The 16,453-nt window shown below is 37.1% G+C and overlaps 1 protein-coding gene across 1 annotated transcript in view; it reads left to right on the forward strand.

The window, feature by feature from the left end:
- The window catches only part of LOC592001 (ubiquitin carboxyl-terminal hydrolase 24), a 50,126-nt gene extending 37,369 nt beyond the window's left edge, over positions 1 to 12,757 (forward strand). Inside the window, exons 39-51 of the mRNA XM_030996536.1 lie at positions 487 to 629; positions 1,331 to 1,463; positions 2,069 to 2,294; positions 2,914 to 3,017; positions 3,398 to 3,511; positions 4,167 to 4,386; positions 5,050 to 5,142; positions 6,043 to 6,154; positions 7,319 to 7,443; positions 9,370 to 9,483; positions 10,027 to 10,165; positions 10,834 to 10,988; positions 11,633 to 12,757. Of these exons, the coding sequence (XP_030852396.1) occupies positions 487 to 629; positions 1,331 to 1,463; positions 2,069 to 2,294; positions 2,914 to 3,017; positions 3,398 to 3,511; positions 4,167 to 4,386; positions 5,050 to 5,142; positions 6,043 to 6,154; positions 7,319 to 7,443; positions 9,370 to 9,483; positions 10,027 to 10,165; positions 10,834 to 10,988; positions 11,633 to 11,950 (1,996 nt within the window). The 3' untranslated portion in view covers positions 11,951 to 12,757. The remainder of the gene's footprint in view (positions 1 to 486; positions 630 to 1,330; positions 1,464 to 2,068; positions 2,295 to 2,913; positions 3,018 to 3,397; positions 3,512 to 4,166; positions 4,387 to 5,049; positions 5,143 to 6,042; positions 6,155 to 7,318; positions 7,444 to 9,369; positions 9,484 to 10,026; positions 10,166 to 10,833; positions 10,989 to 11,632) is intronic.
- Positions 12,758 to 16,453: the final 3,696 nt, after the last annotated feature.

Raw genomic sequence — 16,453 nt, forward strand, 5'->3', positions numbered from 1 at the left:
GGACAGTTCAGGTAATAAGCCAAGATAACCCTTTAACCCTTCCTCATGTGTCTCTAGAGCTCGAAAACTAACGTTAAGTTGCAATCCTATATTAGAGCAATTGGCGAAGAGGGAAATTTCTCTGGAAGGAGTTATTAACTTCTCTTAGTCTAACATTATGTGTAAGTTGGTTTCATTGGATATATCATGGGGAAAATCTAGAATCTCTAGTTTCAGAAAATATAGACAAGAAAAAAAAAATGAATTCTAGAATTTTGTGTAGGTTTTCATTGTTGTGTCATTATTGACCAGATGTGAGAGCATGTCCATCCTGTTCAAATAATGCTTCTCACAAATAACAAACAAAAAAAAGTTCTAGGAAACAAACGGTAGTTTTCAAGAAGCTGTAAGGGCTTGTTAAAGTTGAAAGTTTTAAGAAATGTTCACTTTTAAAATGAATCATCCAAACAAATAGCTAAACATGAACTTTCCTCTTTCCTCCCTCAGAGGTACGTCCATGACCAACATGAGTAAGGGGAAGTGGTTCCGCTTCAACGACACCCAGGTTGAGGAGTTCATCATGTCGGATGCTGCCCTCGAGGCTGAGTGCTTTGGAGGTTCATTCAGGTCCAAGTCCAATGAGACTACAGGTCAGTGTGAACCCAATACCAAGCCTATTTTTGAACCCACCCAGGGCTGTTATCAACAGAGTCCCCACAAAACCCTTTTTTTAATGTGTGCATTGTAGTGTAATCGTGTAACAGGATTTGTATAAACATATCGATCATATCTTCATGTCTCGAGACCGATCTTGAACGTAACCGTCTGGAAGATGCAACTCGATTTCAAAGTATGGTCTGTCAGAGTTGGGCTGAATGTGTACTGCTAGACCATCTCACATCTCATTAATTTTCACCATATTTTTTGACATATTAGCTTAATTATGTGGTCTTGCAAAATTATTTTAAAAGATATAAAGATCAATTTTCTTGTGTCCCTTGAGTAGTCTTTATTTATAAATTTCACTCTAAATGTATATAGGATGTTGTTATAAATCACTAAAATTATTTTCTCTCCAGTATTCGCTGCTAGTTTACCCAATCAGGAAATCAGGAATATTAAAGGACCACTGCACTACTTGTAGCTACTTGCGCCCTCTATATAACAAACAATGCCTAATCGGTGACCATTGGTCCCCCATGATCCTCTTTTTCTAGTTATGTTAACTGAGAACTGAGTTGATGAGATAACCACCTGTCCAGTGACCTTGCAGGGTGGTATAATCCCTCCTGTAAACTAGTACAGATCAGCTTTAATGCTCTCTATTTTTTTGTTTGTTTTGACTGCTCAGGTTCATACGGACCTGAGAACAGACTACGAACATGGAGTGGTTACATGTTGTTCTATGAGAAGATGGAGGGGATGAGAAGCCCTGACCCTATGGCTAGGATAGGACGCAAGGGATACCATGGTGATATACACGGGTGAGTACATTCATTGCAGATCAATTACTACTGTAGCATTGTAGAAATGATGTGCTTGATACATTTCATTTGAAGAAATGGGAAAATAGTGTCGGTTGCCTCTTCAAGAAACTGTGTAGACAATAAAGAAGTTGTTTACTAATATTTTGAGTCTTTGACAGAAATGGAAATGAAAATTATCCATCTTGGTATCTCCTCACAGTCCAGAATCCACAGTCTCACAGCCCATTATTCCACTTCTCTGTTCTCCACAGTTCTTGAACACATTTGTATTATTGGTCCACTCCAGGGCCACTTTTCACAAAACTTGCTATCAATAACAAGTGACAAAATTCAATGACAACCTTGCTGCACACTTATTCCAGGAGTTTTTTTTTCTCAGTAATTGCCTTTAAAAAAAAATAAGAACAATTTTTCATGATACAGGGGCCAAGGTCCTTATATTTTATTTCCTGTTTGTTTTTCACTTCCTGTTTTTTTTTAATGTTTAATTTTTCTTAATATATTTTCTTCTTAGGAGTCTATTTTTCTATAACCTCGTTTTCTATATCTTCAAACAAAATTATGATTTTTCTTCTTTTTAATTCCACTTCTGTTCTTCTCAGGAGTATGGATGGTCTGAGTTCCCCTGAACTGTCCCCTACAGGAGACAGGATGAGTGAGCTCTCAGCCCTGGTTCACAAGGGTGAGAAGAGAGGCTTCTTCTTGGATAAGATGCCTGCACCAATCCAGAGACAAATAGAGGATGAGAACCTACAGTTCTTGAAGAACAGGGCCGTCTACAACCAGGAGTACATCACCTTTGTCCGCAAGCTGGCATCCTGCAGTTTGGTGAGTGGCCTTTGGAGTCTGGAGATTGACTGTTTAAAGAGGAGGATATTGACAACTTGACTTGTTCTTCGAGTTTTGATGGACCCAAATTGACCCAATTGCAAATCTATAATGATACATTTAGAGATTGTAAGGTTGTGATTGATATGGATCAGTTACAACTCTTTGTAAAACAACATAATTTCCTTTTATAAAGGTAATGCTTCCTGGGAGAAATTTCAATTATTTCTGACTTGTTTTTCAATACAGATTGATCACTCGATCTTATTTACTGGGTGTAAGCCACAAATATGTTTAAATAAACATAATTTCCATTACAAATATTTAAGTTCCATCTTGAATTTTTTCTTCTACTTAATTTCATACCTCATATTTGGTATAATATATTCAATCAGGAAAATGAATGGCAACATTTACATACATGATCAAATTTGCTTGGACCTGCGTTCACTCACATCATTCACAGAAACTCTGCACAAGGTGTGGAGATGGTGAACTTTTATGATAATAATCAGAAGTAATGAAATAGGTGTGCATTCGACGGACTAATGTCTGCATTTGAGTTAAACGTGAGTTTAACTATTATTATTACGCTGGAATCTGTGTTGTTTCTCCTTAGCATATGACATACCATCCAGCATACAGTATGATGGCCCAGCAGAGTATCAAGCTTGCCATGCACTTTGTTCTCAACACTCTCTTCAGAACAAAGAAGAAACTCCGGTAAGTGAAGAAGGATAACATCACGTGAATATTGATGTTAAGATTCTAGTTATAGTAACAATGGTGTGTTCTTGTATAGCGATCATGTCTGTCAGAATTTGACACTCAACACTTAATACACACCTGTGCAGGAAATAATCTCTATGATAGTACATATATATGGCACATTAGAAGTATGATCTTAATACTGCTCATGATTGGTAGAGCTACCTCCATTTAGCCAAGAAATTTTGACATAAAAATGATTAAAGAATTGCCAAATGTTCTTAACAGAATCATACAGCATTTAAGACTTGATTAGGTTCTGTATCACACCATATATACCTCTCTGATGCAGCACATGGCCTGAGAGTAATGTTTATGATCTTGCCTCTCTGCAGGTATGATTTAGAGGACTGGAGAGATCTGATTGATAGCATAGTGAAAGACAGTCCGGAAGCTTGTGAATGGGCCCTGGAAGTCTTGGCATCATCACAAGGCAGAGACTACCTCAAGTAAGTAGAATAGCTGTTATACCTAGCATGTTAAGATGTTGAAGCTGGTCTTGTGTAGTGAAACAAAGTAGACTCGCACTTAGTATGTAGAATCTCCATAATGTGTGTATGAATCTGGCATGCTGCAAAAACATTGAAGCGACTCATGGAAGAGAATTATAGTGAGAATTGCTCAAAGCATATCAATGAGAGATAGGAGAGCCTTCAGCATGATTCAGGTTATGAATTTATTTTGATGAATTTTTCTCTTGTGGGAGGCTCTTCTAAAGAATTTGTGAATGATGTGCTCATCATTACAAAAGACTTGTTCACTCATAAAGATTACATCCACTTTTTGTGATTCTTTATGCTGTTTTGCTGATTGTTGTATTTTGCCATTGTTGCTTGTGCTGTTCACATAGCTCCTATTTCTACAGACAATGTTGGTGTAAATGTTTATGTTGATGTTGGTGGTGATGTTGCTATTGTTGGTGTTGTATAGGTGTTATTGCTGTCACTTATGGTGCTGTTGGTGATATTGTTGTTACATTATACATTTTTTCTTCAAGGTCTAGACTTAGAAAATCTGGTTAATGTTGTTGATGTTTTTATGGCTATGAGTGTTATCGTTAATCCCTCAATCCTGTAATATTTTATTGATTTCTACATTTACCAGGGCCTTCCTACTAGAATGTCCCAGTCAAGAGGTTCGGATGGCTATGGCTAACATCGTCAAGAGTGTCATGCAGAGCTTCGTCCTGCGATCCCATGACACGCACCAAGCCAACCTGGATTTCATCCTTGAGCATCTCCTGTCTCTCCTGGACAAGGAGGTCCTGGAGCACTGCAGGAGTTGTGTCCAGTACTTCTGGCTCCTCAGCATGTACCTGGAGCTGGTAAGACATCATTAGTAGTAGTAGTAGTAGTGGTGGTTATTTTACCTGACTGCTAAGAAAGCATAAATGCTTGTTAGTGAGCTCTCTGAGAGACCTGGTAATGAGGATTAATGCCTTACCAAAGGACACTAGCCTATCGCCTTGCTTTCGAACCCGGGTCGCCAGATTACGAGACCACTGCTCTACCGACTGAGTTATCGCACCTCGTTAGTAATCATACCTTTCCATAGATTTTACCCCATCTGTGCTGTTTGGTTTACAAACAGTTGTCATACCTGTAGATCTAGCTTTCAGTAGTTGATTTCTCAGTTTCAGTTTTGCTTCATTGTTGAGATGGACTTTAGCAAACTTTAGAATGGAACTTTGGCTTTTCAGTATCTACCCACGTCTCTTGAAGCTACTCTGCAATGAATGCTGTTGTGAATGTGATTATCACATCCTTTCAAGAATAGTGATGAACAAAATTTGGATATTATCAAGACAATAAGTTATGCAGAGTATCACATACTTTTGATGATTACCATGCTAAGCATACAGTTTTTATGTTATGTCTTTCTTTCATTCTTTGTATAACAATAAATAAAATGACTTGAAAGAAATGAGTGTTAAAGTAAGAAGCCCCAAACTAATGACCTTCCTTCTATCTCTATCTCTATCTTACAGGGTTCAGATACCTGTGAGCACCTGTTCAGGAGGAAAGCTTTCCAGAGACTCATCACATTCCTCATAGGACCTCCTTCAGAGCTTAACGACTTGGTAAGAATTGTGAGGCTTGACAATATGTATGAAGTGGTATCACTCAAACCAGTCTTTATTAGAAGTTTGGAAGTACCCGGTACTCATTTTGCTGGAGGAATGTTCAAACCATGCTTTGAATGGAACAGTTACAAAGATAGATTTGGAACAGTTTTGAACAACAACTTCTTTGATGCTAAATATATTACTCATTGCAGATGTAGTATCGAAAATAATATTGCTAGTGATATTCGTTTGTCTCGCAATGTATGGTCAACAAGGGATCTAAAAGATCACAGCGTTTCGTGCGCCGCTGTAACACTTCGGCAGGTGATAAAATATAATGTAAGCAAGCGTGTTATATACCCTACGGGCGGACCAGCGGTCAAATAATTCGACCAATAATTAGAACAATAACGGACAAGGCCTACTGGCCGAAGCACATGGGTGCTCAACCAATCAACTGGCTTGGCTCGCCTGCCCAGTGAGAACAATAGGCCTTGTTGACCATACATTGCGAGACAAACGAATATCACTAGCAATATTATTTTCGAAACAACTTCTTTGTTCATGACACACAAGTTATTTACGTCTTGGGACTGACTTTTAACGTCACCATCCGAAAGACGTGACTCAGTTTCAAACCTGCGTCCTTGGCTGAATCAGTTTGTAACTTCCATTGCTAGCTGGATTACAGGTGCACGCCACAAGGCCTAGTTTGGTTTTACAGAGTAGCAATTAGTATCCTACAGGGATTCTTAATACCTACAATAATTGCTCCCATAGCCTGGTGTATCAAAGGGAATACCTCAATCAGTAGTTATGCTGTGCCTTAGGACACTACATATGAGATGTCCTGATACCAAGTCCATCATTCCAAACATTGAGCTCTTTTGATGAGATTTCTCTTTTCTTCTTCAGGACATCCAGACAAGACGGTGGACTTCACTTCAGACTAGAGAGTTTGGTTTCCTGCACACCATGCTTGCTGCCATGGTTCTACACTCAGATGTATCTCCATACTGGTCTGTTGGTATGTACAGAAAGAAAGATGTGATCGTTTGCGTTCGGTAAAGCATGGCATATGCTCCGGCAACAGTTGCTGCACTGTCAAGCTAATTCTTAAAGGGGGTGTAGCTTGGCAAATACTGGTTAACGCCATCTACGACTTCTTTTGGAGAACTGCACGTAAACATATGGCCTGGATTAACGATCAGCTTCGCGAAACAGACTGGAGTTCTCCTCATGCTTCGGTTTTGTGTATGTTGCATGCGGTCGCGTCGTCCGTATACAGATAGACATGTAGTCTCGTCATGCTACACTCCCTTTAAATTCTGAACTTGATCCTTGGACCCAACAAACTAACGTAACACTAACCCTAACCCTAAAATGATTACAAACCCAATCGCAATGAAGGTTCTAACTCTATCTTTGAGACAGTAAAGCCTGAAGCTAATATCACAGGGGCAAACATTGTATCTGGACTTTAGTTGATAGGTGTTGTGAGAGTAGAAGGATGGTTTCCTTTGTACTTTATCACCCGCCTTGGTACTGCACTCAGATATTTTCTTTCCTGTTTGATCTTATATACAGTAAGAGGGGTTTGAGTGTATGGTGGTATTGATAATGAGAATTTGAAAGTATTTAAAATTTGTTTCATTTTCAGAAGTGTGATAAACATTGCATTTCAGTTTGTAGAGATAACCTGGTATTTGAACATTGCATGTTTACTTTTGATCTCCTTGGTTGAAAAAAAAATACTTAAAGAGAAGGTTGAGTTCTGGGAAGAGGTGGAAAATAATTGTTAAGAATATTGGTATCTTCGTATTATGCAAGACAGTGTGGAAGAACATCAGATATAAAACGTTCCCTGAAAAGCATGGTTCTTCAAATGCCTTAGTATTCTAAATATGGCATGTAACAGCATACAAATCGGGAGGGATTTTTATCCCACATGTTTGTTTAGTCCCATTATCATCTTTCTGTGTACAGTGCTTGTAACTTTACTAAGACTGGGCCAATTTCTTATCATTTTGATGATTCCAGAACCTTGCAGTACGCACCAATACTTATATGCTAGATGATCAACCTTTTCTGATCGGTTCCACAACGTTTCTTTCACAATACAATCGCATGACCATAACTCAACTTTATCTTTAAATACTTTTTTTTCTTCCAAATTATTCTCTTTCATCAGACCTTGGTGACAAGCCTAAGAGGAGACCCATCTTGATCCTAGAGAACCTGAACAGATTATTACCAGTGCCAGAAGATATGAGACATACTCTGTTTGGTCCTCCATGCCTCAAGTATATCAAGGAGGTATGATAGATAGATAGATCATAAAGAAATATATGGATGGATGAATGAATATATAGATAGACAGACAGATAGACAGACAGACAGACAGATAGACAGACAGACAGACAGACAGACAGACAGACAGACAGATAGATAGATAGATAGATAGATAGATAGCTAGATAGATAGATAGATAGATAGATAGATAGATAGATAGATAGATAGATAGATAGATAGATAGATAGATAGATAGATAGATAGATAGATAGACAGACAGATAGATAGATATATAGCCAGACAGACAGACAGATAGACAGACAGACAGACAGACAGACAGATAGATAGATAGATAGATAGATAGATAGATAGATAGATAGATAGATAGATAGATAGATAGATAGATAGATAGATAGATAGATAGATAGATAGATAGATAGATAGATAGATAGATAGATAGATAGTAGTGGCTCCGGTCTGCGGCCGATCGGCGGGAACTGCCGATTCTATTTTTATTGGAATACTCACAGAATACTTCAATACCCTCAATAAAGAGTCCATATACTTACTTATTAAATAGAAGTCACAAATAACCAAACTGACCCACAGCGTGGTCAGCATTGACCATGTTTCGAAATGCTTCGAGTTCCCCGGTTTGCGGGCACGCAGTACCGGTTTGCGGCACGCGTACGTCACAAAGCTTTATGCGCTACGTCACGATGAAAGCATGTACCAAATTACTACGGGTAACCCAAATTCTCATGTTTATCTGTTGCTACGGTAAATTTGTGAAGTTTTAAACAATTTCACCTTTACCTCGAATGGATCATCCCATACGGGGGTACGTACTACTAGAAATTATCGGGTCATAGGGGGTACACACATCAGCACACATACCATCATACACGATCCCGCATGTTATGTGTGTATTAACACCCCCTGCCGCAAACCAGAAAAACACGTAATTACGTGCCGGTTTGCGGTCACCCCATGCAACTAGCCATGCGGTGGCACAATCAAAATATCTGCGATAGGAGACAGACCACAGCCATCATACTTCCACAAAAACATCAAATTTCACCTCCAATCGGACAAATATCGGACAAATAGAGCTACAATATTGATCTAGTCATGCCTCGATCTCTTAACTTAAAAGTTAGCACCTGCTGGAATTTTCATCGGCGACTGGTGCCGTAGATTTCCGACATCGCTGACGGATACTCCGTACCGATAGGAGCACCTGCTACGGACATTTTCGGCAAAGCAGAACTTACCGTGGAATCCACGGTAGGTTTCAATGATTATTATCGAGTCATATTCATTTTATTTTTGAAACAAATACCCCTGGCCGCAAACCGGGCGATGCCGCAAACCGGAGACTCTACTCTAGATAGATAGATAGATAGATAGATAAATAGATAGATAGATTGATAGATGGATAGCGGGATAGCTGAATAAATAGATAGAAAGATAGATAGCAGGATGTATGAATAAATAAATAAATATATAGATGAATAGATAGATAGATGAAAATATAGATTGATAGATAGATTGATGAATGTATAAATAAAAAAGAAGATTGATATATAGGTAGATAAATAAATATATGAGAAATTCAGAGAGATTGATGTTTTCATAAACATGAAGAAAAGTGAGAAAGAGGGGTATTAATGGAGCTATCACAAACTTTCCTTGATTATAAGATGCTGGTATATTAAGGAAAACCTTGTCTCATAGACCTTGATTGTTATGTTCATACACTGCTACATAGAATTGGTTTGATATTTCTGCATGTTGTGTCATGTAAATTGAACATTTTCAGCCCTTGGGTCGCTTTTAAGTGTATTATTTTGTGTCAATAAACCAATACAATTTCAATTTTAATTTCCATAATGATCATCATAACATCTGAATAATCAATACGTTCTTCCTTTTGATTCTTATTTCCAGTCTGTGCTAGCATTCCGTGAAGTTCATTCCTCGACCACACCCATTCTTGATATGTTGCTACATTGTAGCTTCTGCAATGAAGGATTCACATTCAATGTCATGATGATCATACATGTAAGTAAAACCCCTCAATGTATTGATAATTCTTGGTCATGGTGTTACAAATAGTCTGTAGGTTCTTCTCCCTTTTTTTTATCTTTTACAAATGACTTATTCAGTTTGTAATTTAATTTTTTCTCATTTTATTCTTCACAACATTATGAGATTTATTTCTCTTGTTAAATATATGTATATTTAAATTTGTATTTCTCTATCTAATATATGGCTTTCTCCCTTGCATTTTTTTCTTCTTCTGTTCTAATCTTTTATCTTTATTTGTATTTCTACCTATTCATCCGTCACACTTTTCCCTTATTTTTTATCCATCTTGTTGAACTTATTCTTTTTTCTATTCTTCTTCTAATAGGAATGTATTCTGAAGTAGTAATCTCATTCATTTTTGTATTTAACATTTTTTTTTGTTAATCCGGCTTCAACTGATTTTGAACTGTGCTCTTGTTAGTAACTTAATTCTTTTAAAAAATGTATGACATTACCATTAACACAAACAAAAGTAAATTGTACGAGTGATGTGATTGGTCTATTTTGTCCTGATAGAGTCAAGTATCGTCTGCTCCAGCCAATGAGCTGAAGGCTATCTTTGTGCTGCTATTAGAGCTACTGCTACTAGATGATCCTCTACAGCTAATAAGATTGAAGCTGGCCATGGAAGGCAATGAAAGCAATGGACTCTTCAGTAAGTCAACACTTATTAGGGAGATATATATATATATAGATATATTGATGTTATTGTATGGATAGTAATCTATTCTGTCGGTCAGCATGGTCTATAATGAAGAAAACTTGATAATCCATACTTTGTGTTTTAACTAAAAGGAATTGAAATTATATTGTTTCAAACCAACAAGAAAATAGAAAATTAGTTTTTATTCTTATTTATTTTTATTAGAAGTATGGCTTTTGAATCGGTTATAGCATTTCAAAATCAAATCAGTTTAATATTACCCTTGAGTAAGACACTCATTTACAATTTTTTTAGCCGCTTGTTCAAGCCAGTCTGGGTTCCCTAGAGCTTTGAAAGGCATTAGAGATTCTTGCTGTCTTAAAGCCCCACTGCACTAGTTTGCCAGGAGGGATTATACCTCCCTGATTGGTCACTGACAGGTCGTTATCTCATTAAATAAGATCTCAATTAACATAAGAAAAGTGGATCATGGGAGGCCAATGGTCACCAATTGGTATATAGAGGGCGCAAGTAGCTATAAGTAGTGCAGTGGGGCCTTAAAGTGAATGGTGAATAGTCTGAATAGATAAAACAAATTTGCATTTGCAGTACATCTTGTAAGTGAGTGACATTTATTTTCCTTTCACCCTGTTCTCCACGTTGCCCTCTTTGCTCTGCAGGTATCATCCGTAACTGTACGGGCAATGACAGCCGGCGGTCCTACCAGTGCATCAAGTTCTTGGTCCATCTGTCCAACAAGTCACCAGCAGCCAAGGAATACCTGACATCGGTCTCCCAGAAGTGGCACTGGGCAGTCAACTGGCTCAAGAAGAAGGTATATAGAACTCTTACTGAACCCATTAAAGCCTATCTGCACTAGTTTGGCCAGGAGTGATTAGACCTCCCTGGATGGTCACTGACAGGTGGTTGAGTCATCAAATCAGCTCTCATTTAACATAAGAAAAAGGGGACCATAGGGGACCAACGGGTACCGCTTAGGCATTGTTTGCCATATAGAGGGCGCAAGTAGCTTCAAGTAGTGCAGTCCCACTTCAATTAAAGGAACTAAGTGCTAAATTGATGATAATTTTTTCTTCAAGTTGGCAGACTATTATTTTTTCTTTCCTTTTTTCCCCTACCTTTGTCTGATACATCATCTTGAACCTGAAAAATGGTTGTGGTTAAAGGGTACATTAAAGAGTTATATAAGTTGTTAATTTGAAATGAAATAATTGTGAGATATAACTTTTGAATATGTTGCAAGAATTATGATACCCCTCTGTTTGGAAAGAAGTGGCATTTGCTAGATGAAGAAGGTACATTTACTTCTTAAACCCTTTGAACTAATAGTTTTGAATTTGAATTGTAATTGTATGATTCTTGGAGAGATGACACACCTCTCAGAAACCTCTCTTGAACTCAGATATGAAATGTAAAAGATAATGACTTTTAAATTGTATGGCATTGTGTATTAAACAGATGACAGAGCACTACTGGAACCCTCAGAGTTCCATCTCCAACGAGTCGTCCACCAGCAAGGGTTTCCAACGCACCATGAGCGCTCAGGACACCCTGGCCGAAGCCACCGCTCTCCTCACCGATCTCACCACGCAGGATGAAGACGAGGATGATGATGCTATCACCAAGGAGGAGGATGAGGGAGAAGAGACCACAGAGGGCACCGTCACTCCCAGGATGGAGGTCAACGGGTCGTCGGAAGGGTCAGAGGTCAATGGAAACGGCGGTGGGGAGAAGCCGACGGAAAAGATAAGCGGGATAGACGATGTGGATGGATAGCTTGATGATCAGGAAGGAAAGAGATTAACTCCTTCCCTACTGGAACCAGATGGCTCATGTGTCAAACCTATGTGATTGAAATAATGCAGGAGTCAATGGGTTGAGAGAGAAAGGAACCATGCCTGAGAAGTTGATTGGGATATAGGGTATGGACAAATTATTCTGGTCTGCATGGCTATGATCTGAGCGAAGGAGATTGGTAGCAGAGAGCTTTAATGGAGAGGATAGCAGGTCTGTAAGGATTGATCCGGACGATACACTCTACGTTTTAGTTGATTCTGTGAAAGGAACATGGAGGAGTACGGCATCCTCTTAGCTCCAGAAAGAACAGTTAACCAAGGGTTTGACTTTGACGAGAGTTTGAACTCCATTGCATGTACCTGGAGAAAGAGTGATCATCACTGTTGGAATGAATGCAGGTAGATCAAGAAACTAAGGGCCTTGATTGTGTTTTCCAGTACCCAGACCCAGTCCTGGGCCCCGTCTTATAAACAGTTGATATCAATTGCAACTTATTTTGTGATTGATATCAATCGCAACTATGTACATAAGAGATAGGAGACTGTAAACTTGCGATTGATCGGAGGACTTGCGGTCGATTTGGATCAATCGCAGGTCTCTACAAGACGGGGCCCTGGATGCATATCTTGTCCAATATCTAGTCCTTGTTCAGAATCTAGACCTAGGCTAAGACACGGAATCAGTCTCATCTATCCCAAGTTTTTGCAGGTCTTTCTCTCATAGCATCCTTTTAGACGAGATGTGATGATAACCCTTTTGATGAATGTGTTTTCATTTCCATGGTTAACAAAGAGCTGTTTTCAGAAAGCTTGAACTCATGATGCAGGATATTACATTCTGATAGATGAACACAAAAGCATCATTTATTGATTGTGCAAAGTGTGTTATTGAAATATATATATATCTAGAACAGATTTTGTATGATGTATGATTTTAATAATGGCTATTTATATAGCGCTGGTATCTGCCAGGTACTGGTGCTCATGGCACTCAATTTTCTTCAGAGAAAATGAATCTACTTAAATTCTCTTTCGCTAAGATGTCATTAATTAGGTGGAATATGGTAACTATGACAACATAATCAGACAAAGCAATATATTTCATGTGAATGATAAGCATGCAACACATAGTGGAACCATTTCACTACTTTTTGTAGATGTTGTTGCAATCTTGATGCAATGTATATCAGTCTTGTTGAAGTGACCTTCATTGACCTAAGTTCAATGACCTTCAATGACCTGTCAGCAAGTTCAGGGTAGTTTGATATAGCCATACTTTTACTCTATTTTTCATATCACTTTTGAAAATCTCTGAATATGGATGTTGAAATTGGGTTGTTTTCTGGCCCCTTCTATTGATTTCCCTACTAGCAGGAACATTATAACAATGATGTAAATTCCTAAATTGTAATTTAACAAACTGGTAATTAATCTGGGTTAAGGGCATTATTTAATCAGAAGAATATTTACATCGAAGCTGCCGTCGCATACTCAGGACAATTATGTATGACCTACATGTATGTAGTCATATGTATGTCATAGGCTTATACGCATTTCACCAATTAGAAATATATCAGCGATATGTGTGTTACTATATCTACATATTAATTACTTGACAAACTGGGCCTATGAGGTTCTAATGAATATGGGCCCAGAAGTCTGGTAATGATATTTAACAGAATGTAAGGATAAGAGCTTTTATAAGGGAATTGGGTAAATAAATTTTACTGCTGAACTGGTTTTGAAGTGCATTTGTATTCATTGGTGTACATACACACAAGTGCCATTCTGAAAACGATGCAAGTTTGACAAGTTTAATTTTCAAAAGTTCTTACATCTGTCATGTTTCTTTGATATTTAAACCAAACTTTCTACTGAGATCACAGACTTTATGAATACGTAGTGCCTCGATGTTACATCTGCATCCATACTAAAACTTTTTGGCATTTTCATAGAGATTGCAACGTGCTTCACTGTCACAGATCGGCTAGATATCCAGTCTTTATACTGGCTCTTCTGCATGAGTCATACATGTAAAAGTAGGCAGCTCTTTTAGAAAGTTGAATATTTATGCAGTAAAGTTAAAATGTGGTATAGTTAACATGCGCTTTGTCATATGAATAGTCAATGCTGAAACAATGCTCATTATGGTTAATGCCTTTCGCTAAATGAACACGTCAAGGTCACTAAGTTATCAACAAAATACAATTCTGAAGAAGAGAAATGTGTTCCAATTTGGAACATTCAAGAACTGGTGATGATACTGATACAAGCCGCGGTATCCATGACTGGTTTTAGGGTCCTTCTGACAATTACCCAAGAGTATACATCGTCTGTTTGGAGTGAGAAGGGCGTTAACGCATATACTGTAACACAGAGTTAACACCCTTCTGGCTCTGAACATACGATATATTCACTGAAAAGTGATATAATTACAATTATAATTATAAATTTGATTGGGTTTCCTTTGTATGTATATCAAATAAATAATTGAAAGAATATAAATTGAAGTTGAAAAAAAAAAGTGGATCTGTACGTTGAGAATTTGTGAGGTCAGTGTTTGCAAATTTGCTTTGATGTAGTACTACTACTTATTCTTCTTTTTCCTCAGCTGATGTTGAGGATTATTTCATATTCTTCCAAAGAGGAAATGCATGGTTGTGTTAAGGTCAACAGACAGTTATATTTTTTTATGTGATATTTTATTCTGGAATTCGATTTGGAAAAAAAAAAGGAAAGCAATATTAAGTTTAATATACAATGTGTTATGCAAAGCATTTCTTTTTATTAAATCATCGGTTAGAAGTACAGATTCTCATAGAGCAATTTGAGGGATCGATTTTTGGGGAAAAGAAACATGACTGGACAATCGAAAAATTGACTGAGTTTTTTGCTGTAGGATCCTATGAGTTTGTAGTACGAGGTCGGAGGAGTGAAACTGATAGAGATGTATTGTAACTTGCAGTACTGTTAAACTGAACAAAATCAACTATGTGCCATTGTGATTTAGATTTTAGAATGACATTAACAATTGAGATAGAATCGCATATTTTTTTCCTTCTTTTTTTATATACTTGTAGTGTTTTCTCTTTTAATTTTTTAATGAATTTTTCCACTTCATCTAATGAAATAAAAGGCAATTCTATTCTCATAAGATGCATTTTACTAAAATATTAAGATAAAATATCAATGATCGGAAAAAGTTACCAATTCTTTCTGGCATAAAAAGTTGTGTGTAAATGCAACTCCAAAACTTATATGCAAGTTGAAAATATGCCGTTGCAGATTAGTTGATAGTCAAGTTGCGTTTATTTTGTTTAGTTGCGTTTAAACACGAGCTTTTATGCAAGAGGATGCAGAAATGTAATATTCAATGTCGCTATCAATATTTTTGCTTTGATAGGTGGTGGTAAAACTTGCACCTGCTAACATTCTGAATGAACTAATTCATGTCAAATTTAATATTTTTAAAGTTCTTTTATTCACAATCATCTGCATCCTGTTTGCATGAAGACTGAATTAATGAATGCATAACTTCATCATTGGTTGGACAACATTCTTTAGTTCTTTACATGTATGTCCATTTTACACATTAATGCTATGTTTTGATATGCCTTTTTAATTCACTTCAATTTGTCATTTTGTTGTTGGTTTTTGAGTTGCTTCCATAGAAAATTTTGAAAAAACTGAAACTTTGTGATAAATGCTTTCAATGACTTTGTATTCTATTAAGTAGTAATGAATAATTCACATGCAATACAACAATATCTGTATCACTATGCTCCCCACCTAAGCATAGTACTGAATAAGCTTTGCAAGATATTTTGAAATAATTTTTCTTTTTTAATGTGCAAAATGAATTGACTTATTTTGATGTGTATGTGTTGATGTACTTCACTGTTGTCCATACAGAAGAAAAGAGATATACGAACAAAGTTATTTAGAGATGGATGTTTTTAAACATGGATTTAGATTGTCCAATGAATAAGAGTACTGTGTATGTATCTAGAATATACTCAGGTACCTCTCAGTGTAGTTTAAGACTAGAGAAGTTGTTTATATATGAAGGGAAAAGAAGGTTTCTATGAAATACAAGAAAGTGTTTTTGATGCATTTCTTTCCTTTTTATGTTGAGAATTTTATCGAGTGAATTAAAAAGAGGTTACTTTGCAATCAGATTGGAGGAATGTACAGTTTATTTGGATGAAATGTAAAGAATAAATGATGTTGTGCTGATGAGAGTATAACATGAATAAATACTATTTCAATTTGAATTAAAATGTTTGTGTCTTTGACTCTGTGCAATGCGTAGTGTGACGTGCCAGACTTTCAGTCATACAGTGTCATTATGGCTTTGTTTTCACATGTGTGTATTTTCCCATTGTGAACAGTAATAAGTGTGGGCAAATTCCAAACATACATTCACATGTACATGTACTAGGTGTAAATGAACAACATTTACCACTTTTGATCAGTAATAAGT

The sequence above is a fragment of the Strongylocentrotus purpuratus genome, unplaced genomic scaffold (assembly GCF_000002235.5).
Source record: "Strongylocentrotus purpuratus isolate Spur 01 unplaced genomic scaffold, Spur_5.0 spur5_scaffold_3, whole genome shotgun sequence".
NCBI lineage: Eukaryota > Metazoa > Echinodermata > Echinoidea > Camarodonta > Strongylocentrotidae > Strongylocentrotus > Strongylocentrotus purpuratus.